This window comes from Myxine glutinosa, unplaced genomic scaffold (assembly GCF_964187855.1).
Source record: "Myxine glutinosa unplaced genomic scaffold, kmMyxGlut1.1 SCAFFOLD_1840, whole genome shotgun sequence".
NCBI lineage: Eukaryota > Metazoa > Chordata > Myxini > Myxiniformes > Myxinidae > Myxine > Myxine glutinosa.
This window is the reverse complement of record NW_027617935.1, coordinates 39,907-65,680: the sequence shown is the minus strand read 5'-3', so window position 1 is coordinate 65,680 and position 25,774 is coordinate 39,907. Positions and strand designations below refer to the sequence as shown.

At 43.2% G+C, this 25,774-nt stretch overlaps 1 protein-coding gene across 1 annotated transcript in view; it reads left to right on the top strand.

Moving 5' to 3' along the window:
* Window positions 1–25,299, top strand: part of LOC137434075 (uncharacterized) — a 30,887-nt gene extending 5,588 nt beyond the window's left edge. Inside the window, exons 2-7 of the mRNA XM_078769262.1 lie at window positions 2,434–2,551; window positions 2,714–2,784; window positions 12,323–12,398; window positions 14,753–14,815; window positions 15,405–15,474; window positions 24,231–25,299. Coding sequence (XP_078625388.1) covers window positions 2,434–2,551; window positions 2,714–2,784; window positions 12,323–12,398; window positions 14,753–14,815; window positions 15,405–15,474; window positions 24,231–24,313 — 481 coding nt within the window. The 3' untranslated portion in view covers window positions 24,314–25,299. The remainder of the gene's footprint in view (window positions 1–2,433; window positions 2,552–2,713; window positions 2,785–12,322; window positions 12,399–14,752; window positions 14,816–15,404; window positions 15,475–24,230) is intronic.
* Window positions 25,300–25,774: the final 475 nt, after the last annotated feature.

The window sequence follows — 25,774 nt, the reverse complement described above, 5'->3', positions numbered from 1 at the left end:
TGTTATTATATTACTTTTAAATTATCAGTATACCTATGTTTACCACTTTATTCTTAAGTTATTGTTAGTCATTCTTACGTTATTGTTACAGTCTAGACTGAAGGCTAGGCTTGACTTGGGAAATGCAATGTTTTAGAGTATATCAGTTTATTAAATGTTCATACATCTATATGTATATGTCTCAATTGATTGGACAGATATATTAGTATAATGCATGGAGGGAGTGGGACGTCAAGCTCCATCTCCCGACGTTTATGAACCCCTTTCTCCCACCTCCAATCGGGAATACTGGGTACACATTACCTACGATATTTTCTTGAATAGAACTTGTGCCAAGAGCTGTTCTTATGTAGTTGCATTTAAAATATATTTTGTCAATAAATTTCAATGTTATAAAACAAAATCATCTCCCCCCCCCCCCCCCCCGTCCTCCTCCCTTCCCCTATAACATATTCAGTTGAAACTTGGTACATGTCCTTATTATGAGTTACAGAACAAGTCCGAGTTTCAGACCGTTTTGTCAATTTTTGTCCCCCGTCACACCGCGGAGCGAAAGGGGGACTATCCGTGCGTGCGTGCGTAAGCGTAGGACCGAATTCTAATTTGGTGTGTGGGTGCAACCCACGTCAAAATCCAAGATGGCCGCCGCCATGTATGTCTGGACCTTGTGAGCGGAATATCTTGAAAAATAAGCGAAGTACCAACTTCTAATCTGGTGTGTGGGTGTATCTGGGCATAAGGAAGAACGCTATTGAAAATTGGGTCGCCATGTCAAAATCCAAGATGGCCGCCACCATATATGTCTGAACCTTGTGAGCGGAATATTTTGAACAATAAGCGAAGTACCAACTTCTAATCTGGTGTGTGGGTGTATCTGGGCATAAGGAAGAACGCTATTGAAAATTGGGTCGCCACGTCAAAATCCAATATGGCCACCACCATATATGTCTGAACCTTGTAAGCGGAATATCTTGAAAAATAAACCAACTACTCATTTCTAATCTGGTGCGCGACTGTATCTAGGCGTAAGGAAGAACGCTATTGAAAATTGGGTTGCCACGTCAAAATCCAAGATGGCCGCCGCCATATATGTCTGAACCTTGTGAGCCGAATATCTTGAAAAATAAACGAACTACTAACTTCTAATCTGGTGTGTGGGTGTGTCTCCAACCCACTCGCAAATATTATGGACTCTTCCATGTTTTCTGCGTCTTCCACTTTGTCAACTCGCATCACTTCACCGACGGGGGACCTCGGCGTAACGCTTGTTATTAATATTTACTTTTGTGGCTGCCTGGCAGTGTAGACCGGAAACGTATTTTTTGAAAAAGAAAAATCCGAAATTTTTCTTCAATTGCTTAAATTTGTAGCTTTTGAATTGTAGTCACTCCAACCAAAAATGATTCTCAGATTGTTCTGCAGATTGACACAAAAATGATAGGTTCTGTGGAACGCACCTTTGATTGAAGTGCACTCTTATTGGGCATTTTGTCTTTCACCAAAAGGCCTCATAATCTGATTATTTTGTGCTGCTGTTACATTTCAACCATTAGCTGTCCAATCACACGTAATTAAAGCATCTATTCCAGCAATTGTTCAATTCAAGCTTTTTTTGTCCCTCGTCGCACAGCGGAGCGAAAGGGGGACTATGGTTTTCCCCTCCGTCCGTGTGTCCGTCCATACGGGCGTGCGTAAGCGAAGGACCGCATTCGAATTTGGTGTGTGGGTGCAACCCACGTCAAAATCCAAGATGGCCGCCGCCATGTATGTCTGAACCTTGTGAGATGAATATCTTGAAAAATAAGCGAAGTACCAACTTCTAATCTGGTGTGTGGGTGTATCTCGGCATAAGGAAGAACGCTATTGAAAATTGGGTCGCCACGTCAAACTCCAAGATGGCCACCACCATATATATGTCTGAACCTTGTGAGCGAAATATCTTGGAAAATAAGCAAAGTACCAACTTCTAATCTGGTGTTTGGGTGTATCTAGGCACAAGGAAGAACGCTATTGAAAATTGGGTCGCCACGTCAAAATCTAAGATGGCCGCCGCCATTTACGTCTGAACCTCGTGAGCGGAATATCTTGAAAAATAAGCGAAGTACCAACTTCTAATCTGGTGTGTGGGTGTATCTAGGCATAAGGAAGAACGCTATTGAAAATTGGGTCGCCACGTCAAAATCCAAGATGGCCGCCTCCATGTATGTCTGAACCTTGTGAGCGAAATATCATATCATAGCATGTTTTCTGCGTCTTCCACTTTGTCAACTCACATCACTTCACCGACGGGGGACCTAGGCGTAACGCTTGTTGTGTACTTATTTTTATATCTTGCTTTCTGACCATTTCACGCACTTGTACCCTGAGCACTGGGAATTTTGGGCATTTTCTTGTCGGTGTAATTGTGCATCATCTATCTTTTGCCTGACCCAGAGGCATGAAAATGATCGAAAACAGGGCAATTCAGGATGAGGAGAAGATGGAACTTCAAGAGGCTCAGCTAAAAGAAGCGAAGCACATTGCAGAGGAAGCTGATCGCAAATATGAGGAGGTGCAGTGAGAAGTCTTTTACAATTTTACAATTACATCTACAATCTTTTGCACACTTACTTGGTTGCACACTTCACCCAGAACAGTGCCTCATAAAATGAGCATCATCATCGGAGGATGGTGTGGAATCTCCTGTAGCTTTCATATTCTTTGTTGTCTGCAGGTTGCTCGTAAGTTGGTGGTTCTTGAGCACGACTTGGAGCGAACTGAACAGCGTGCCGAGCTGGCAGAAAGGTTTGATTACCTATTTGTCTTTGTATCCTATAATTGCTATATTGTGACAATGGGACAACAGCATAAAAAATTTTTTATTTGAGTTTGGTGGTGTCAACTTCAAAACCTGGTTGAACTTTTGAATGAAGGGATTGATATTTCCTCAGCCGAGAAATCAAAAATAGTGTAGGAAGTGTGGAGGTTGTTGTTTATTTATTTATTTAATTTCATTTATGTTGGGATTTTTGAGAAGGAATGAGTGAAGTTTGGCATGACACCTGTTTGACCTTGATACAAGTTCTAAGATTTGTAATGGAGCTGCCACTCACATATCATACATAGACATACTGATGGGACAAACATAGCTACTGAGCTTGGGGGAAGTGCCGTCAATTCCTGGGATACTCTCGGTACCAGCGACGTCACAACAATGGTGCCGTTTTTCTCACCGCACTTAACGAGGCATTTCCTCCTCTCCATGGATACTAACCGATGCCAACTTATGGGGATTGTCCATTTTCTTAACATTTCAAAAGCTGAATGCCAAGCAAAGAAAAGCAGCACCTACCAACAGCACCTTTTTAGTTTTTGGTATGACCCGGCCAGTGTTTGAGCCGATCTCTCAGATTTAGAGCAGACTCTCCAACCATTACGCCACCAAGTCTGATGAATCAAAAATGGGGCAATTCAGGATGACGAGGCCTCATTCTGATTCTGATGTACCATACTCTGTTAGAGTATTGGTGCTGCCAAAACCACTTCTTGGCAAGGGTTATACTGTGTGGTTTGCAATACCTTCCCAGCAGTAGTTGGGGCAAAAATTTGGGATTTGGCCAAGTTTCCTGGAGGTAGCTGCCTCCTTTTTGCGAAGGACACCGTGGGATCTTTAATGTCCACCCACTAATGCCGGCAGATGGGACTCCCAGTTTAATGTCCACCCGAGGGACGGCACACACATTGATGAACCACCCTGCCTGTGACAAAGCTCGACAAAGTCAGTCACGTACGTGGCCTGCTAGACAAAGCCAGTCATGTTCGTGGCCTGCTATAGACAGTCACGTACGTGGCCTGCTAGACAGTCAGTCACGTACATGGCCTGCGAGACAAAGTCAAAGCAAAAGCACTAACTTGATCTCCGACGTGGCACAGAACACAACAAAGCAACTTTTTACTGGCTGTTCTTCTCTCTCCTTCTACTCTGCTGTTGTATTCCGAAGTATGAAGGAAGCAAGACAAACGCCGTAACTCGAAAGAGCATGAGGGAGTGATCGTTTAATCCATCCGAGCTCAGGCCGGCCACATCCCGTTCACGTCATCCCGTCATCCCTTCATCCCGTCATCCGCCTCACACGTGATACAGTGTATTCAATATAATGTACGGTGAGACTGGACACCACATTCCCCTCTCTCTATAAAATAAATATGCTACTACTCAGAGTTACAATATCATCGCAGTTCAATGAGAATGAGCTTAATTAACTTCGATGACTCGTGCAATCGTAGAGACACAGTAGGCTATCTTAAACAGTCCTATTAATTGGGAAAGTATGTTACGCTCAGTATGCCATGTACGTACTCTATCAGTATCATACGTAATCTCTCATCCATACAGGCTCACTCCGAACTCTGACCGGTCGATCATGGTCATCATTTCTTGGCGGAGCATTCGTGCTTTCAAAATCACACCATTCAACACCAGACTCTTCCTTTTTGGGAAAAGGAGTTCCATAGAATCGAGCTAATCGCTGAACATTCCATGTTTTACCATCTTCGGTTGCATAAGTATTCAAACCTACTCGAGCACTTATTCGAACAGGCTGTGAGAATTTGCTTTAACCTTTCGGAACATGTCCTGGTTTTTTTTACTCTTAAAACATCGCGTGGCTTAAATACCGTACATTTCACACCTCTATGCTTATCTTCATAAGCTTTGCAAGACTTTTGTTTCTTCTGGACTCTATTTTGCACCATCTCCTCTCTGCAGAAAGCAGGGATCTTCGTTTTTCCAGCAATATCTAACTTTGTCTTCATGTGACGTCGGTGAAGCAATACAGATGGTTCAAAACCAGTAGAACTATGGGGAGTACATATGTACACAGCTAAGAAATTGCGTACAGAGGGAACCACTGGGCGGTGTGTAATTTTAGCAGTTTGCGCAGCCTCATTGAGTACCTTGTTAAATCTTTCAATCTCACCATTCCCTTCAGGATGGTAGATCGCAGAATGTGAATGTTTAATATCTTTCTGCAAGAAAGGTAGAAAACTCATAAGAACCAAATTGTGGTCCGTGATCAGTAATGATCTCATCTGGAAAACTTTCTCGACTAAAAACAGAGGTGAAAAAAAGTTTCAGTTGTGGTAGACTGAGTAAATGTAACTTCTGGCCATTTACTATAGTCAATAAGAGTGATAGCAAATCTGTTGTCATGGAAAGCATATGGTCCGACAATATCTAATCCTAACTTACTCCATGTGGTGGAAGTAAATGGAACTGGTTTCATCGGGTCATTACGGCAAATAGCAGTCTTATCGTTCATCTGACAAACATAACAATTTCGACTAGCACATTAACTAGTCCATTTTTGGCCACCAATACAACTGTCTCAATCGTTGTTTCATGCGAACAATGCCTTGATGTTCAGCATGTCCAATGTCAATCAGTCGAGTAGTAAGGGAATTGGGGATAACAACTCGTTCACCATGGAATATAACATGACTGTGAATTAACAACTAGTCACGAATGGGGAAGTAGAGTTTCACAGTGTCATTGACCATTTTAGACTGGGACGGCCAACCATTTTGAATGTACCGTTTCACTTGTACTTGTGTCATCAGTGCTAATCGCTTCAACTAACTCGTCGAACGTCTTGAAGAAGAAAATACTCGAATAGATACGAACGTCTTGGAGCAAGACTTCACAGACACGGTCAACATCATGATCCATGTCAATGCTGTCATCAGCAGTATCGGCAGGTAACCGAGATGAGGCATCAGCAACTTTATTCTGAGAGCCCAGCTTATTCTGTACTTGGTAGTCATAGCACAGTAATTGTGCATTACAGCGTGCTAGCCGTGCTATACGCATAGGTCTGTGACCTGTACCCGAAGTCGAAAGTAGGGTAACCAGTGCCTGATGGTCAGTGCGCAGTGTAAATTTTGTTCCGTAGAGATAAGCATGCCAGCGTTCTTCAGCCCAAATGCATGCGAGAGCTTCACGCTCTCCGACGGAATAGCGTTTCTCAATGCCAGTCAATTTCCTAGATGCACAGGCAATAGTGACCTCAACACCGTCACGGTTAATCTGTGTCGTTATTGCACCGAGTCCGTAACCAGAAACGTCAGTGGTAAATATGTCTAGAGAAGGGTCAAAAAAGTCCTAATCCGGGGCTATGTATGATGGCATCTTTCACGGGGGTGAATGCGGTCGTAGCTGAATCGGTCCACTTGAAAGGCACGGTAGTTTGCGTATCGCGTATCAGTTGGACAAGTGAGGCAAAGTGAGGGACGAACTTCGCATAAAACGCAGCCATGCCAATGAAAGATCTTACTTGTTCAGGGCTGCTAGGTGTAGCAGCATTAGCAATGCCATTTACCAGATTTGGGTTTGGTCGGACACCATTTTTATCCACAATATGTCCGAGCACTTCGATGCGGGGAACGCCAAATATGCACTTGGTATTTAATTTAATACCAGAATTAGACAAGTGTCGGAGTATGGCTCGTAAGTTGGAATCGTGCTCAGATTGTGTTTTGCCTGAGACAAACACGTCATCAAAGTAACAAATCACACCCGGAAGGTTGCAAAGAAGCGAGTTCATCAGTCTCTGAAAGGAAGCAGGGGCGGAAGCTAACCCAAAGCATACACGCTTGTACCTAAAAAGACCTTCATGAGTGATGAATGTAGTCAAGTCACGACTTTCCTCGGTCAATTCAAATTGATGGTAAGTGGCTTTTACATCAAGTTTAGAGAAAACGGTGGAACCTCGTAGTTGAATAGAATCATTAACCTTTCTAAGATCAATGCAAACCCTTATGGTATTGTGCTTTTTCCATGCAACTACGACTGGTGATATCCATTCAGAAGCTTCGACAGGCTCTATAACATCCTGTTCCTGAAGGAACTTTAGTTCTTTCACTACCTCCTTTCTAACAGCAAATGGAAGGGGGCACAACTTCTGTTGGACAAGGGCGGCATTAGGTTTCAACCTGAATTTATGTGAGTACCCTTTTATCAACCCTAAGTCACCCGAGAACAGAACAGAGTAGGGAATTCAGCCTGTATCTCGTTTTGTGTACATACAGGCAGCAGGAGACTGAATATGTACATGCGATCGGGAAGTTTCTTGTGTAATACTGCGACTTGTAGGTACATCAGAGGTAGTAGCAAAACATGTAAGTGTTTTACCATGAATATTGATACCCAGACCCTGAATCAGATATTTACCGAGCAGTGTCGAACCTTTCACAACATACAATTTAGCCTTAACACATCTATCTTGGTATTTGACAGTCGACTCAAAATAACCCAGAACATGAACATTATCAGCAGTGTAGGAATTAAATAATTCCTGTCATGTCATGGGTGTAAAGCATCATAAAAGAAATGTTTGGTGAACAGTTCCTCATTCATCAGTGAAGCATCACAAGCAGAATCAATAACCACATTTACTGCAATGTCATTTATGAGAATGTCACAAGTCACCTTCGTCTTCACTGGGCGTGTACTGTGGACAACAAGAACTTCATGTCGTTCTTCCTCACCTGGTGTCTGGATATTCACCTGTTGTACAGTACGTGAGTGTTGACACACAGCAGCAAAATGTCCAACCTTGTGGCAAGACGTACATTTATTGTCCCTCGCTGGACAGACTGTTGAATTGGCAAGGTGGGAGGCAGATCCACAATGGTCGCATTTACGCGAAGCAGGAGATTTACCGAAGTTCACAGGAGCACTGGAACGAAGTTGGGAACATTTAGCAGGAGTTCGTTGTGGGTGATCACCAGAGCAAGGCTGTAGCTGTATGTTTTTCATCGAATGAGATGATTTCGATTCACAACCCATAGACTTGGCTTCTTTGATCGCAGTTTCAACACGATGAGCAATTTCAATATCTCGAGGTTTCGAAGGTTAAAACGGTTACCATTAGAAGTCGTTCACATGTCCGGCTGCAGGTCGTCTTTTCAATAAATTGGTCCCGAATCATGTCGTCACTCATTGCAGCAAATTCACACGTCACGATCAGTTCCCGCAATGTAGTAATATAGTCATCGACCGACTGGGGAGCTGTGCCTGCTGTCAAAATCGATACCTCTCTGCTACGACATTAATATCTGGGCGGAAACGTTGTTCAAGGGCAGTCATGGCTTTTTCATATGTATTACTATCATCTTGAACATCTGGCAAGGTATAGAAAGTTCTCTGACCTTCTGCACCAAGTGAATGTAGTAGAATAGCTCGTTTCAGATCCGCACTTGGCTCCTTGAAGGCCTGCGGCAAGAATGTAGTTCTCGAACATTCAACGTCATTGTGGCCATGGCATGGACGATCTTCCTGGGATTGAGAAGAATGGAACAGGGGTGGCGAAAGCAGCAGATTCCATCACCGAATTGTCGGCAGTTTATCCTCCTCGCCAACTGTTGTATTTTGAAGTATGAAGGAAGCAAGTCAAACAACGTAACTCCAAAGAGCATGTGGAGTGATCGTTTAATCCATCCGAACTCAAGCCAGCCACATCCCGTTCTCTCACTCTATGTGATCATGTCATCCCGTCATCCGCAGTACGTGTGATAGTGCATTCAATATAATGTACAATAAGACGAGACACCATATTTGCCTTCCCATTTATATGCTTTTGGAGAGTGAACATTCACGAAGGCCCCTTCCTTTTAAAAACTGCTCGTACTTGCTGGACAATTCTATTTTCCGAAGTAACCAGAAACCCCTCACATCAGACGATCTTTTTACATAGGTTAAAGTCTAAATACAACATTATAACCTGTCTCATCACATTGCAGAATAATCATCTCGCCTCAGCAAACATTGCAGTTACGTACAGTGCATTCAGAAAGTATTCAGATCCCTTCACTTTTTTCACATTTTGTTGTGTTGCCGCCTTATGCTGAAATAGTTTAAATTCCTTTTTTCCCCTCATCAATATACAGACTTGGCATTTAATATGGAATTTTTTTCTTTTCTTGACTTGGGTTCACTTTCTTAACTCAATACATCAATCTGGTGAGTTTCTTTTACACTTTGGTGATTTATTTGTTAAAAGAACCATGTCACTGATTGTCTGTCGCAGCAATAAGTCAACAACAGGATTATATCACAGGTGGCGTGGCAAAATGTACGGACAGGTGCATTTGATGATTGGCTTCACAGTCGGGTATACAAGGGTTGTTGCGTTCTGTATTAGTGGAAAACAACTGCTGCACGTCTCCAAAAGTTATTGCCGCTTCCTCTGGAGATGGTCCGTCAACTTGACAATGCTGTTTGTCATGTAGTGGTGGCTTTACGAAATTACGGCATGAAACAGCGTGCTATTGCTCGGCAGTATGGCATCACTCAAGGTCAGGTGTCAAAGATCCTGAAACGAAATGCTCAGAGGGGTGTCCCTACTCCAATACCGAGGCCAGGACGTCCCCGCAGAACCACAAGGAGGGATGATCGCCAGCTGCACCGGTTAGTCCGCAATGGCCGTACCAAGTCAGCTAATCGGCTTGGGGCCGAATGGCAGCAACTGACAAATGTGCCTGTATCCAGAAGGCTATTCAACCAACGACTGGTTCAAGCAGGCTATCGTGCCAGGCGTCCCCTGAGAAAGCCACGCCTGACCAGACAACACTGCCAGCACCGATTGCAGTGGGCCAGAGAGCACCGTCAATGGCAGCCAGGACACTGGAATCACGTGATCTTCAGTGACGAGTCTAGATTTCTGGTCTATCGTCAAGATGGCCGCGTCCGAGTGCGCAGACAAGTGCATGAAGCCTACAACAAAGATTGTGTAGTGCCAAGAGTCCAAGCTGGAGGTGGTGGGGTGACCGTTTGGGCTGCTTTTCATGCAGGGGGCAAAACTGACCTGGTTGTTCTGAATAGAAACCTGAATCAGTTCAAGTACAGGGCTATTCTGGAAGAAACATTGCTTCCATTTGCTCGTGCAGCCTTTCGGGGAAACTTTGTCTTCCAAAATGACAATGCACGGCCTCATCGTGCTCGCATGATCCAACACTTTCTTGCTGACCATGGTGTAGAGCATATGGAGTGGCCTGCCATGTCCCCGGATATGAATCCGATAGAGAACTTGTGGGCAGAATTAACGCGTCAAATCGACCACTTGGACCAGCAGCCGACCTCTGTGCGTGAATTGCAGCAGGCTATTGTCACTGCATGGCAAGCGATTCCTGTCCAAACCTTGGAAAATCTCGTGAACAGCATGCCTCAACGTGTACGTGCTCTCCTGAATGCTCGTGGGGGTTACACGAAGAACTGAACTGTAATTTTACTGTCCGTAATCCCAGTCGTAATTTAACTTTTGTTTTTGTTAAAAAAAATTTTGGCTAATGTGCAAAATAAAGAGATACTTCTGGAAAACGTACAGAAGTTTAACACAGTACTGTCCATGAATTGAGTTCGATATCAATTTATTTGTTTCGAAATGTCAAATGTGGTTTTTGTTTCTTTTAAAGGTCACATTAACAAAATCTAGAATAATTTCAACATAATTCCAATGAACTTTTGGTTCTAAGACATCTTGAAAAGTAAGTTCACCCCCAGAAAAAAAATATTCCATATTAAATGCCAAGTCTGTACATTCAATACCCCATAATGACAAAGAGAAAACAGGATTTTAGAAAGTTTGGCAAATTTATTAAAAAGAAAAAACTGAAATATCACATTGACATAAGTATTCATACCCTTGGCTATGACACATAAAATTTAGCTCAGGTGCCTCCCATTTCTCTTGATCATATTTTGAGATGTTTCTACACCTTGATTGGAGTCCACCTCTGGTAAATTCAATTGATTGGACATGATTTGGAAAGGCACACACCTGTCCATATAAGGTATCAGAGCAAAAACCAAGCCATGAGGTCGAAGGAACTGCCTGCAGAGCTCAGAGACAGGATGGTGTCGAGGCACATATCTGGGGAAGTCTACAAAAAAATGTCTGCTGCATTGAAGGTTCCCAAAAGCACAGTGGCCTCCATAATTCTTAAATGGAAGAAGTTTGGAACAACCAGGACTCTTCCTAGAGCTGGCCGCCCAGCCAAACTGAGCAATCGCGGGAGAAGGGCCTTGGTAAGAGTGGTGACCAAGAACCTGATGGTCACTCTGGCTGAGCTCCAGATATCCTGTGTGGAGATGGGAGAAACTTCCAGAAGGACAACCATCACTGCAACACTCCACCGATCTGGGCTTTATGGCAGTGTGGCCAGACAGAAGCCAAACAGTTCAATTTTGGTTTCATCAGACCACAGAATCTTGTTTCTCACAGTCTGAGAGTCCTTTCGGTGCTTTTTTTGCAAACTCCAAGCGGGCTTTCATGTGTCTTTCACTAAGGAGAGGCTTCCGTAGATAGATAGACATATATGTATATATACACACACACACACCTTTTATAATGCTCAGGATATGTTCCACCATAGTGAGCGCTATGTGAAAATATTGCTTTGAGGTCTTTATCACATTTTGCCTCTGGAGATAGGCTATCGGAGATCGTATATATGAAGTATGAACGCTATCGGACAGCTTCATTGGATACCGGATATTACTATGTACAGGTGTTATAGCGGAGTTTTATAAGTAAAAAAACAAGACTATGTTAATCATGTAGCATAATAACATAAAAAACAATGTTTACCGTAATCAACAGTCACCGGTGAATTTTGTCAACTTGCATGGTGTTTGGCAGGTTGTACCTGGGAAAAAAATAATTACCTTTGGCTCACGTTGCATTTTCTAATCTATCTCATTAACTTCCTGTTGTGCGAAGTGCCCTGCATACTTTATGAACTTTGTTGGAGTGAACAACACTCACCGACCAACATCTGCCTGATGCTCATCCACCTCCATCCTCCTTCGCACCTGCCTCTCCACGTCCTTGTTGATGCTTTTCCTGAACTTGGATACATTCACAGCACTTTCACTCACAGGCTGTTTTCCAGACATGAAGGGTCTAAAATTGTCACTAAACACAGTGTGGAGTAATGAGTGTGCTGTATCTTTGTGCGTACAGAGACCGAACATTAAAGTGTCGGTGGGAAAGACACATGCTAGGAGATGCTCACTGATTGGCTGAGAGTGAGGATGTTGCAGGGTTGTTTCCCTTGGTATTTACTGTGCAGTACCATCGAACTGTTTGATGGATTAATTTTTTTTCCCACTTTTTTTTCATTTTGTATTTAAATGTTTTTTTAAATTTATTCGAGCCTAATGTGAAAGTGTTCCAAGGTAACACTAAGAGGTATGATTATGATTACAATACATTTGCAGAACTTTGGGTTTTATTTTGTGTTTTAGACCTGAGATTCTTTCTAACCCCCTTTCCTCTCTCCCTAGTCATGTGAAACAACTGGATTCTGAACTTCATAAGATGGATCAGAACCTTAAGGTTTTAATGGCTTCAGATGAAGAGGTATCCTTGACTTCCTACCCTCTTCGTCACTTCTACCATCTCCTATTGTCGTTGAAACTGTTATGCCTGTGAATTAAATGATTATTTTTGCCTTTTATTTGCCGCAGAGAAATTCCTGGTATGACATTTTTCACTGGTATATTTTGGTTGTGCATGTTTGGGTTTACTTGCTCTTTGTTGTTGTGTGTTGCCCTTATGCATGTTTGAACTATTAACATTGGTTTTGCTTTTTTGAACCACAATGCCATCTGTACTAATCTGTTCTGGTGTGAACGTTTTATTTAAATTGAACATAGCATGATGACATTTTTGCAGTCTTGTGAATTTGGGGCTGGGCATGGAGGGAATGGGAGCAATTGTCCTGTTCGTGAATTGGGAAAATGTTTCTTATTCTGCTGGCAGAATGTTGGGGTAATTTATTGGGTTTTATTGTATATCAAACTGACGTAACGTTTATGCTCAAATGCAACCATGATGGTTAAATCTTCTGGTAATTTTGTGGTTTTATCCTGCCCCCTATTTTACCTCTGCCACCAAAGGTGGCTGGAGGTTGTTTTCACCCCTCTTTGTCTGTCTGTTTGTGAGCAGGATATCTCGGTTATTGATGGATTTAGTCAAAAAAATTGGTGGACAGGTTGCGTGTAAGACAAGGACTTTGATTAGATTTTGGTGAATATCTGGATACTATAATTACCTCTGCCGCAAAGATGGATGGAGGTTATGTTTTCACCCGTCTGCCTGTCTTTTTTTTGTGAACAGCATATCTCAAAAAGTTGTGGATGGATTTGGACAAAATTTGATGGATAGTTTGGGTATGTGACAAGGACGAAATGATTACATTCTGGTGAAGATCCGGATCTGGATCCGAGAATTTTTTAAGTGATTCTTCACCATTGAGAAATGGGCTAAAACAGATTATATAGCACAATATCTGAAACTTATGGATCGAATTGGACGAAACTTCGTGGTCAGTTTGGATGTGTGACGAGGACAAATTGGTTCAATTTTGGTGAAGATCTGAATACGGATTCGGAAACTAGAATATTTTTTTAAATTATAAGTGATTCTTCACCATTGAGCGACAGGGCCAAAAATGATATATATGTCATATTTCAAAAAGTTGTGGATGACTTGTGACAAAACTAGGTGGATGAGTTGGGTAGGTGACAAGAACAAGCCGATTAATTTCAGGTCTGAATCCAGACCTGGCCTGTCAGTGGGATACAAAACAAACTGGTGAGCCTGGCGGAGGGATACGCTCGACTGAGTGTCATTCTAGTTCAATATCTTGATTCCCCCTCCCCCCCCCCCCCCTTTATTGCTTTGACCCGTCCATGTTATTATACTTAATTAATTAATGTTAATTAATTGTAGATGAAAAAAATGTATTAAAGAGTTACGTTTTCACATTATTTTATAATACACGAGTTTTACTTTGCCTTTGAAATATAATGTTATTTTTTTCAAAACAAACTTGGTGCATATTTAACGTGGGCCTTTTTTTACGTGGCCTGATTTTTTTTTTTTAATTCGTAAAAAAAAATGTATGAAAAATATTTTTGGTGATTGATACAGCTGGAACAACACAGTTAAAATGTTACAATGTTTGACATTAATACTGTACCCTGCCAGAATAAAATTAAAGTCCCTAATTGTAAACAAACTATTTTAACAATCTATTTCAGAGTGAATTGTCCCGATACGTGTCACACTCTTTGTTTGTTATACAATTCCATATCCCTGGGCCAATTACACCAAAATTTGCTGCACCACAGTAGTTGTAACACATGGTAGGTCAATGTCGCATAAATAAACTGCAGTTCTCAATCAAATTGATGTTGGAAAAAAAAAAAAAAAACAGTGCTCTGAGCAATCGGACATTAAACGTTTGGTACCTGCTGTGGTGGGAAGAGGGGTGGACCTTGGATTCCCCCTTAGCCCCCTTTTATGCCTCAGCCCCCTTTCACATGAACGCCATCAAACTTACCTGGAAACGTGGATCGGGAGCTCCGGTAAAGCCAACCTTTGCCAAATAATATACACAAGTGCTGCAACTAAATATACTGTACATTTGGCACGATCAGCATCAGGTTGTTGTACAGAATATCATTGATTTGACGGCTTCACAGTTTTAGGCACGACAGACTACCAAAGGATTTGCTACCGGATACTCATATTTGTAGTTTGTTTGATTGTGTTCCTATCGGATTTTCCAATAAAATATATCAGTGGTGTTCATTTTATTCCAGCAGGGCACTGTACATAGGCAAGCCAAACTAAGTATTTTTATGGATTGAATAGTTTCCTGAAAATTTTATGTCACACCCTGATGATTTTTTTTTTTTAACCGGCAGTATTCCCAGAAAGAAGACAAGTATGAAGATGAAATAAAGCTGCTTACAGATAAATTAAAAGAGGTATGTTGCGCCAAAGATTTCTCTACTTTTTGCTTTGTTTCGGTTAAAATGGTTCCAGAGTTGCAGTGATTACCAAGTTAGTATTGAGACTGATTGCAGATAGCCTTAATAATAATAATAATAATAATAATAATAATGAGTTCACTTCCAAGGAACTCTGATGCAGGAGGAGGCCATTCAGCCCAACAAAGCCTGTGCTATTATTACAAACCTATAGTAGTTTGTCAGTGATTTATCCCTTTAAAAAATCGCATCAATCAAGCACGTAGCATTTTTTAAATCTTTGGTATGGACTCGCATGGAGTTCGAACCGCCTCCCTCCCAGACTTGGAGCGGACACTAACCATTACAACAAAGAGGCTGGTTAGTGGTTAGCCGTTAATGTCATTAAAAATTTGGGCCAAGTGGAATGGTAAACTCGTCTTAATTATAACGGCTAGTGTCAGTCAGCATTTGCAGACGGGTAGGACATTTGATTGGATCAACATAATGTTTATCAAAGCATGCTAATCCTCATGGGGTACAAGGAAACGCACAACAAATGTTTACAATTCGCCCCTCACCTCACCCCCTCATCTCCCAATTGCAGGCGGACACACGTGCAGAGTTCAGTGAGCGCTCTGTCGTCAAGCTGGAGAAGATGCGAGACGAGCTGGAAGGTGGGTATCGGGTGCGGTGCCACGCCACACGTGCATGCTGGTTTTTCTACTCTTTATTCTCCCATCTTCTTTGTGACCTAAAGAGAAAGGATGGCAGTTTAGAATTGCCAAGAGACCACAAGTGATGACTATAATTCTAGCCAGCATGATTTATCAGAGTGCTGTATTATATAAATTAGTTATAAAAACAATGAAACAAAATTTGTGATGAAAAACCTATCTATTAGCAAAAATAAGTAAAATATCTTTGTTCTTTTGGGGGGCTTGTTCAGCATTTTGGATTAAAGCGAGTTCTTCTCCTTCAGCTCTATCATTACGCGAAGCATCCGTCTGTTTGTCCATCTATCTGTCTCATTAGTCATGATCGAGGAACAAGTTATTTAAATTGATTGGTATATCTTGAACACAAATCGGAACATGAATAGTAAGATAAGTTTGCCATTTAACAGTACCTTGTCTTTGAATTCGTCCCAATCACTCGTGCACAGAGAGGGTGAGATTACATTCTACTCTGTCTGCTGCCTGGCATTCAAATAAAATTGAAAATCATTCCAAACAGGAAACTTACTGTTAATAAGGATGTGCTAAAGGACACAAACAACAGGCATGAATAACTAATGTATGCCGTGTTAGAAAGGGCAGTGCAATAGACACTGGGTCAACAACAACAAACAACAGGCATTTTAAGACCATTTCCCCTGCAAGAGTGGGGGTTAGCCTTGCGGACCCCATGACAATCTTCTCCATTTTGCCCTATTTTCTGCATCTCCCCTTGTTAACCCCCTTGCCCCCATTTATTCTTCGACACTGGGTCAAATGGCAGAAAAACCCATCATCAATTTGTTTATGTGCCATAGTGTCTATAAACTTATTTAAACCTTTATTTAAAATGAATTGAATTGAGTTGTTGAAGCTTCCGACCTTGAGGCTTGGTTCTCTCTGGGCATCCAAAGCGGTTATTTTTTCATTAGTGTGTTTGTCAAATTTCAACTCGTTATTTTATCATCCATGCGTAATATTGTTTGTTTATAGTTAGTTTTGGTTTGAATTTCCTGTAACTCGTAATTAATTAATCGTGTTCTGCTCCGCGTGTGCGGCCTTGTACCCTCATCGGTGTTTGTTTACTTAACTCCCCTACATCGTGTTTTGCTTGGCTCTTAGTTTTTTCCCTTCTACCCCGAACATAATACTCTTTGTCTAACGTTTTAAATCCCCCCCCCCCCCCCAAAAAAAAAACGAAAAAAAAAAAAATCAAAAACATTTATTTTTCCTTTCTCCACATGTGCTGTTTGTCTCATCCTGTACTTTCTGTCCAGGTGTGCTGTTCGCCCCGCCCCCATTATCTACTTGCCATCCACCTTTTGCCCTGTCCATGTGACTCGTGGTGGTCCCTCTCGGCTCTCCCCCCGTTGGTACTTTGTGCATACAAGATTGTTTACGGTTCTGTTTTAATATTATTTAAATATGTATAAACTTTCCCCTTCAGTGTTTTATTCAGTGGTATATTACAACACGCTGTTTTTCGTCCTATTTAAAAGGCTTTTTTCAAATTCCTCTCCATCTCATTCCATGTCAAAAAAAAGAAATTCAATCTCTTATACGTCTCCCTCACTACATGGTCTAAATTCACATTCATTCCACCCCTCCTCCATCGTTCTGAATCGGATTGCTAACTTGAAAATCACAACAAACCCAATTTGTTATCAATGTTCGTCTTTCATTAATCATCCACTTTCGAAACTCCCCTCTTGCCCCTCCCCTCCAAATCCCCCCCCTTGCACCTACACTCCTAAACTCCCCCCTTGCCCCTCCACTCCTAAACTCCCCCCTTGCCCCTCCCCTCCTAAACTCCCCCCTCACTCCTCCCCTTCAAAACTCCCCCGCAACCCTTCCCATTCAAATCTCCCCCCATACCATTCCTCTCCAATTCTCCCTCCTCCCCCTCCTCCTCCTCAAAGCTGCCTCCTCGCCACTTTGTCTCCCTTCTATCTCATACCTCCACCCCCCCCCCAACCTCCTACTTTCCTCTGCCCCCCCCCCCCTCAAACAACCACTTACTACTGTGCCTCATCCCTTCACCATCAAACCTTTCATCCTCCTCATCCTTCCCTTTCTTGGAACTCTTCTGTAATCTCTGACACACTATCAACTGCTCTCCCTACCTCCCCCTCTCATCCTTCATCTTACCCTACTCCTCCCCTCCCCTCCCCTGTACCCGATGCTCCCCCTCTCTCTTCATTAACGGTATGGACCTCAAACATCCGGGCCTTCGCTCAAACCTGACTGATCTCTCCATACAGGTTGCTTCTGACAATCCAGACTTGATCTGCTTAACAGAGACTTTCCTCCTTCAAGATGTCTCTGATTCCTTAATATCTCTTCCTGGTTTCTCCCTCCTCCGGTATGATAGACCTGAGGCTCGTCCTGGTGGTGGGGTGTCTATCTTTATCAAAAACACTCTTCCTCACTCTCCTTGCACTGCCCTCTCTCCTCCTCACCCCCAGGAGTACCTCTGGCTACGGCTTCCTCTCCGCTCCCACCTTTTGTTCATATGTGTTCTGTACCGTCCTCCAAACAGTGATGACTCCATTTACATTTCACTGTCTGACAACATGGACCAACTTCTATCCACTCATCCCAACTCTCTCTTCCTCATATGTGGTGACTTCAACTTTCATCATGCCAGCTGGTTGGGTGTGGGTTCCTCTCTCACCAGTCATGGCACCTCAGCAAAGGACTTCTGTGGCTCACTGGGATTGACACAATCTGTCAATTTCCCGACCCGGATCTCAGCCAATGGAGTATCTTCTCTTCTAGACTTGGTTATGACAAACTTCCCTGCTAATGTCTGCTGCTCTTCTTCTGCTCCAATCGGTTCTTCTGATCATGTGCTTGTCAAAGTGGACATCTCTCTGGCCATTCTCAGAGAGCCTCCTCAGCGTCGACGAGTCTGGCATTTCACTCAGGCCGACTGGGACGGTCTTCAAGCAGCCATCAATCGTCTGGATTGGTCTCCCATCTCCACTGCCTCTGACATCAATTCTTCCAGGGAATTCTTCCAAAGCAAACTGCTCTCTCTCATGCACAGATTTATCCCATCTCGTCTTCAGTTGTCTTACCCTTCCTCCCGTCCATGGTACACTGAATCTTGTGGTGAGGCAGTTGCCCTGAAACAACTTGCCTTTGCCTCTTGGAAGGCAAATCCAAATGAAGGCAATCTCAGTTCCTTCCACCAAGCTCGGAACAAGTGTGTGTCTACCCTCAGGAATGCCAGGAAGCACTATCTCTCCACACTCAAGAATGAACTCTCAAACCTGTCTTCTTCCTCCAAATCCTGGTGGCGTCTGGTCAAATCCGTTTCTGGTGTTTGTTCCCCCTCCATCCCCTCCCTTACCTCAAATGGCCACACAGTTGACATCGCACGTGACAAAGCCGAATGCCTCAACTCTGTGTTTGCCTCAAAGTCTTGTGTCCCAAACCCATCTCTCTCTGTTCCCACCCTTCCCAGTCGAAACCAACTGCTCCTGCACTCTGTGTCCTTCTCTCCTGACAAGGTGGAGGAGTTTTTGTCTAACCTCGACTCTGATTCTGCAACTGGACCAGACGGCATCAGCCCACGGGTCCTAAAATCCTGCTCTGCTGCTCTATCTCACCCTCTCTCTGTCCTTTCACCCTCTCTTTTGCTCAAGGTCATCTTCCAGCATCCTGGAAATCAGCAAACATTACCGCTTTACACAAAAAAGGTGCCAAAACAGATCCTTGCAACTACAGACCAATCAGCCTGCTCCCAATTATCAGCAAAGTCATGGAATCCATCATTGCTTCGGATATGAAATCTTTCCTCTTCTCCAACGGCTTGATCTCTGATCATCAATTTGGTTTCAGACCATGTCACTCTACTCTGGACATGCTGCTTCTGCTGTCTCAACAATGGATGGAGGTCCTCAATGCCAAACAGGAAATCAGAGCTGTCTCCCTCGGCATATCACGTGCCTTCGATACGGTCTGGCACCCAGCTCTGCTCACCAAACTCTCCTCCTATGGTATCCATGGAAATCTCCATGCATGGCTTGCGGACTTCCTCTCTGGTCGTAGTCAACGTGTGGCCCTGAATGGATTTCTCTCAACTCCCCCTTCCTGTTCAGGCTGGAGTTCCCCAAGGCACTGTTCTGGGCCCTGTGCTTTTTCTGGTCTTTATCAATGATCTCTCCGACTCTCTGGAAAATCCTCTCTATCTCTTTGCTGATGACTCCACTCTCTACCGCTCCATTCTTCTGCCCTCAGATCGGCAGTCTGCAGCCTCCTCACTCTCTGAAGACTTGGACAAAATCACAGACTGGTCAAACAAGTGGAACATGTCTTTCAATCCTGACAAATCTCACACTCTTACTATGTCTCTCCGAAAAGATCGACTGGACAACCCTCCCATCTACTTTCTCAACAATCCTCTCCAAGAAGTTCTGTCGCTCAAGCTTTTGGGTCTCACTATCTGCCATGATCTTTCTTGGGAAAACCACATTTCCAAGCTGGCCTCCAAAGCCAGTCGCCGACTGGGCATCCTCCGTCATGCGAAGTCCTTCCTCGGCACACCTGAGCTCCTCACCACATACAAGGCTTTCATCCGCAGCTCAATGGAATACTGTTCTCCCCTATGGGCCGGTGCTCCTGCCTCACACCTAGCTCGGCTTCACGCTGTCGAAACCAAAGCTTTCAGAATTATTGGAATCTCCCGCGATGAAGCTATCTCTGAGGGCCTTTCACTCACTCACCGCAGGCAGGTAGGTGGTCTTTCTGTCTTCTACCGACTCCTCTCCGGCCTTGCACCCCCAGCTCTCTCTGTGCTCTGTCCCCCAAATATTCCTACAGGTCGCACAAGATCTGCCAGCAACCCTCTGATGGTTAAACTGCCGAAATCTCGGCTCTCTGCTCACCTTCACTCTTTCATTCCTCTTTTCTCCCGCCTCTGGAACAAACTCCCTCACTCCCTTCAATCCCACTCGTCCCTCCAGGTCTTTAAAACAGCTGTTCACCACCATCTCTTATCTTCCCCCATCCAAAACCTTGATCTTTTCTACCCCCGCTAATTCACCCCAGATCCACCTTGTTTGAAATTCCAACTTCTTTCCTGGAAGTCCTGGCAGTGTCCATATGTTTTATACCGCTCCCACTTCCCCCCCCCCCCCTTCCCATGCCCCCCCCCCCCCCAATGCCCTCTCCCTCTCACAGATCTCTCGATGTCTCCATGTCTCTCGGTCCCTGCTCTCAAAATAATGTTGCGTTTGTGTCCTTCCTCCTCTCTCCCCATCTTGTCTACCGCTCCCGATGTTATATGTTTTATGTGTCGGTTTGTCTTTCTGTGTGATTAATGTTCGCTCTTTCACGAGCCTCGATCTTGTATACAAAAAAAATAAAAAAAATAGTATATTTGAACACTGTAGAACACAAAACACCTTCATAATACTTCCTACGAACCTTGAGTTTAGCTGTACTTGCACATGTTCTAAAGGGTGGTGTATAACACTTCAATAGCACAAAACTTCTGGATTTTTTTTTAACCATCATTATTTTATTAAAATTGAAGTACCCTCGGACCCCCGCTATTCGCCGGGGATACTTTCCTGGAAAATCGGCGAGTAGCGAAACCCACGAGTAGCGGGGCATTGTTGTCCCCCGTCGCACCGCGGAGCGAAAGGGGGACTATGGTTTTCCCCTCCGTCCGTGTGTGCGTACGTGCGTGCGTGCGTACGTGCGTGCATGCGTAAGCGAAGGACCGCATTCGAATTTGGTGTGTGAGTGCAACCCACGTCAAAATCCAAGATGGCTGCCACCATGTATGTCTGATGCCATGTATGTCTGAACCTTGTGAGCGGAATATCTTGAAAAATAAGCGAAATACCAACTTCTAATCTGGTGTGTGGGTGTATCTAGGCATAATGAAGAACCCTATTGAAAATTGGGTCGCCACGTCAAAATCCAAGATGGCCACCGCCATGTATGTCTGAACCTTGAGCGGAATATCTTGAAAAATAAGTGAAGTACCAACTTCTAATCTGGTGTGTGGGTGTATCTCGGCATAAGGAAGAACCCTATTGAAAATTGGGTCGCCACATCAAAATCCAAGATGGCCACCGCCATGTATGTCTGAACCTTGTGAGCGGAATATCTTGAAAAATAAGCGAAATACCAACTTCTAATCTGGTGTGTGGGTGTATCTCAGCACAAGGAAGAAAGCTATTGAAAATTGGGTCGCCACGTCAAAATCCAAGATGGCCGCCACCATATATATATGTCTGAACCTTGTGAGCGAAATATCTTGAATAATAAGCGAAGTACCAACTTCTAATCTGGTGTGTGGGTGTATCTATGCATAAGGAAGAACCCTATTGAAAATTGGGTCACCCCGTCAAAATCCAAGATGACCGCCACCATATATATGTCTGAACCTTGTGAGCGAAATATCTTGAAAAATAAACGAACTACTAACTTCTAATCTGGTGTGTGGGTGTATCTATGCATAAGGAAGAACCCTATTGAAAATTGGGTCACCCCGTCAAAATCCAAGATGACCGCCACCATATATATGTCTGAACCTTGTGAGCGGAATATCTTGAAAAATAAGCGAAGTACCAACTTCTAATCTGGTGTGTGGGTGTATCTAGGCATAAGGAAGAACGCTATTGAAAATTTGGTCACCACGTCAAAATCCAATATGACCGCCATCATGTATGTCTGAACCTTGTGAGCGGAATATCTTGAAAAATAAGCGAAGTAACAACTTCTAATCTGGTGTGTGGGTGTATCTAGGCATAAGGAAGAACGCTATTGAAAATTGGGTCGCCACGTCAAAATACAAGATGGCCGCCGCCATGTATGTCTGAACCTTGTGAGCGAAATATATCATCGTATGTTTTCTGCGTCTTCCACTTTGTCAACTCGCATCACTTCCTCGACGGGGGACCTAGGCGTAACGCTTGTTTCAATGGAAAAAGGGGGGATATGTTCCAGACTCATGAAAAAAGAGAGGACCAAACCGCGAATAGAGAGCCAAACTCCGTGAATGGCGAGCCAAACTCCGCGAATGGTGAGGCAAACTCCGTGAATGGTGAGGCAAAATCCGCGAATGGTGAGACAAAATCTGCGAATGGTGGGGCAAAATCCGCGAATGGTGGGGCAAAATCTGCAAATGGTGAGGCAAAATCTGCGAATGGTGAGGCAAAATCCGCGAATGGTGAGGCAAAATCAGCGAATGGTGAGGCAAAATTAGCGAATGGTGAGGCAAAATCAGCGAATGGTGAGGCAAAATCAGCGAATGGTGAGGCAAAATCAGCGAATGGTGAGGCAAAATCCGCGAATGTCAACAATAAGGTTTTATAAAGACTGAATGTGAAGCCAAACGGCTCATGAATTTTTTTTGAGCCCCTGAAAAACCGCGAATTCATGGAACACTGCCGTGAATCGGACAAAAAAAATCGCGAATTTGTGGAACATGGTCGCGAATAGGAAAAAAAAAAACGCGAATTTGCAGAACATGGCCGTGAATAGTAAAAAAAAAAAAAAAAAACCCCCACAAATTCGCAGAACACGGCTGCAAATAGAAAAAAAACCGTGAATTCGCGGGACACTTTTCCGCTAATGGAGAAACAGGTGACATTTTTTCACCCGTGAATAGCGGAACCGTGAATAGCGGAACCGCGAATAGCGGAACCGCGAATAGCGGACCTGCGAATAGCGGGGTCCGACTATATACTTGTACATTACGCGAGTAATGAACTCTAGTTCTGCACTTGTAGAGGAATGAACTTTAGTTCTTGTGAGCGGAATAGCGGTCTCTTGTAGAGGAATGAACTCATTCAATGAACTCTAGTTCCTGATGTCATCAACTCTCCATTTTGTGCACTCTGCCTCTGACGGCTCATTTTGACAGCATGCCCTGATTGGATGTGTTGTGTATTTGTCTCTTAAGCAGTGATCAGGTTTTGGTACTCTTTTTTTTTTTTTGCACAAAAACGCTTTGCATGCTCTGTCAATCCACACGGTCAAATGAGTCATGAAAACTACTTCTTCTCTTTCTTTCTCTTCTGTGGATATCTAATTTTCCTTTTATCTTTCCTTTTCCTTTCCTTCCATACATGCATTCAGAACGGCTTCACACAGAGAGGGAGAAAAACCGCCTGCTTGCTAATGAGCTAAGAGTTGTGCTTGCTGAACTGGCAGAATGACCATGAGCTTGTTTTTGTTCTGCTTTGGTCTTTTTATTTCTAATTATTATTTTTTTTTTGTAATGGTAGTAGTTCGAGTTTCAAAAGTAATCGTTTTGCAATTTTTTGTGGCATTCTTGATTCACTGCTGACTTTTGAGGAAGTTGCTCTCGTACAATGGTGGGGGAGAGGGGTGGTGGCAGGTGTCAGTGGGTGGTTCAACAGGATGGATAGATAGAAAGATTAATCTTTTCGGAATTTTATTTATTTTTTCTTTTAAAATTTATCCAAAAGGCAAATGCCTTTCTCAAGTTTCACTTTACTTGCTTGGTGGTGTCTGCTCAACAGGTACTCCTAGCGCTTGAACCCTGTTGCAATTTGTAGAAAAGTTGCAACAAGCAATGTCGAAGAACTTAATGCATGCAGATCACACGGCGATTCAAACTTTAATTATAACCCTCCCCCTTGAAAGTGGGGACTTTTATTATAATTGAAGTCAAGACATGCTAACAATGTTTGCCATATGAAGGTCTTCTTGAATGTTCACCGGTTGTGCAGAAAAGCTGATATTTGCAAAGAACGAGAACACCAAGCTTCAGGGTGCTTTGGAGCAAACTTTGCAGGACCTCCACAACTTGTGAGATTGTTGGGACGAGCCATGTCCCAAGAGCCTACAGGCACAGCCTGGACTTGACCTGTCAACCCATCTTATTCATTTTTATCCTCTGCTCCCATCCCCATCTCTGTATTCTTAAGCGATGTTTTACTCGACATTACTGTTCCTTCCCACCCACCCCCCACCCCCCACCCCCATTCTTCCTATACTTCCTCTTTCACTTTCCCCACCCCTCCTCGCCCCGCCCCCTCCCCCCCCCACTTCACATTTGCAATTTCTGGCAAATTTTCCAGGCATTTGCATTTTCTCTGAGAAAGCTTTGCATTTGCCAGGCTTACCTGAATTTGCAATGAAAATTTTTGCCTTTGTACTAATGTGACATTCCTGTCTGTACTCGAATACATTTCCATATTTTGCACCATTCGTGGTTTGGAAGCAAAGGCATCCTCCTTCACCCCCAACCTCTACAAGTGCAGAATTTTTCTTTCAAACAAACCCACAGTTGTGAAACCTCTCGTAGTACTCTAATACAAACTGGCAGCTTGTCTTTGTTTTTAACCGTTTGTTGTATTCTATGCAACGTTGCTGTTTGGACCTTATTTGCTACGATGTTACTAACTTGAGTTCAGAAGCGAATTTCTATCAATCGCCATAAATGTACTTGTTGTGCCACTTTTTCAGCTTCCATGGACCGTTCATGGCTGCCGTGCACGGTTGTCGTGCACTAAACTCTGTTTGAATGACTGATGGTGGCTGGTTAATCAAGGTATTGAATAAGTTTTGGGTTAACATCCAAAATGTGTGGAGAGGTTAACCTTTTTTAAAATCTTCTATTTGATAAAGCTTTTTATTGCATTTGCCTTGACTGCACCCACATTAAGGAAATAAATAAATCTAATCACCCCTTTTTGTTGTAGTTTTTATTTTTAATCATGATCATGGTAAATCACGTGCAACTGTGCTTATGTAAACTTGATATGACAAACATTTTCAATAAATGGCAATCTTGCATTTCTTCTTTCTTCTTGGTTTTTACTTTGATTAATTGTTGTCTCAACATGGTTTGTAAGGTATACTTGGATTGTGGGTAGAAATAGCTACCGGCCGTGCCTGTTGCTGGTAGTAGTAGTAGTCGTGGTAGTAGTAGTAGTAGTGGTGGTGGTGGTGGTGGTGGTGGTAGTAGTGGTGGTGGTGGTAGTAGTAGTAGTAGTAGATATAAATGGAGAGATCCAGGACAGCCCCAGCTCAGACCACATTCCCCACATCCCCACATCCCCCTTGCCCCCAAACCGAAACTGCCTCAACCCAAAACAAGAAGTGATTCACCACAAACCGGAAGTGACCAATTACTTATTTTATTTTCACGATTTTCTCGAATTGTTTTAAATTTCCCTAAATTTCAGATTTGTCATTTTTTATCGATTTTCATGAATTCCAATTTTTTTAGGTTAGTAGTAAAGTCTTAGTCAAGGCATTATTATGAACA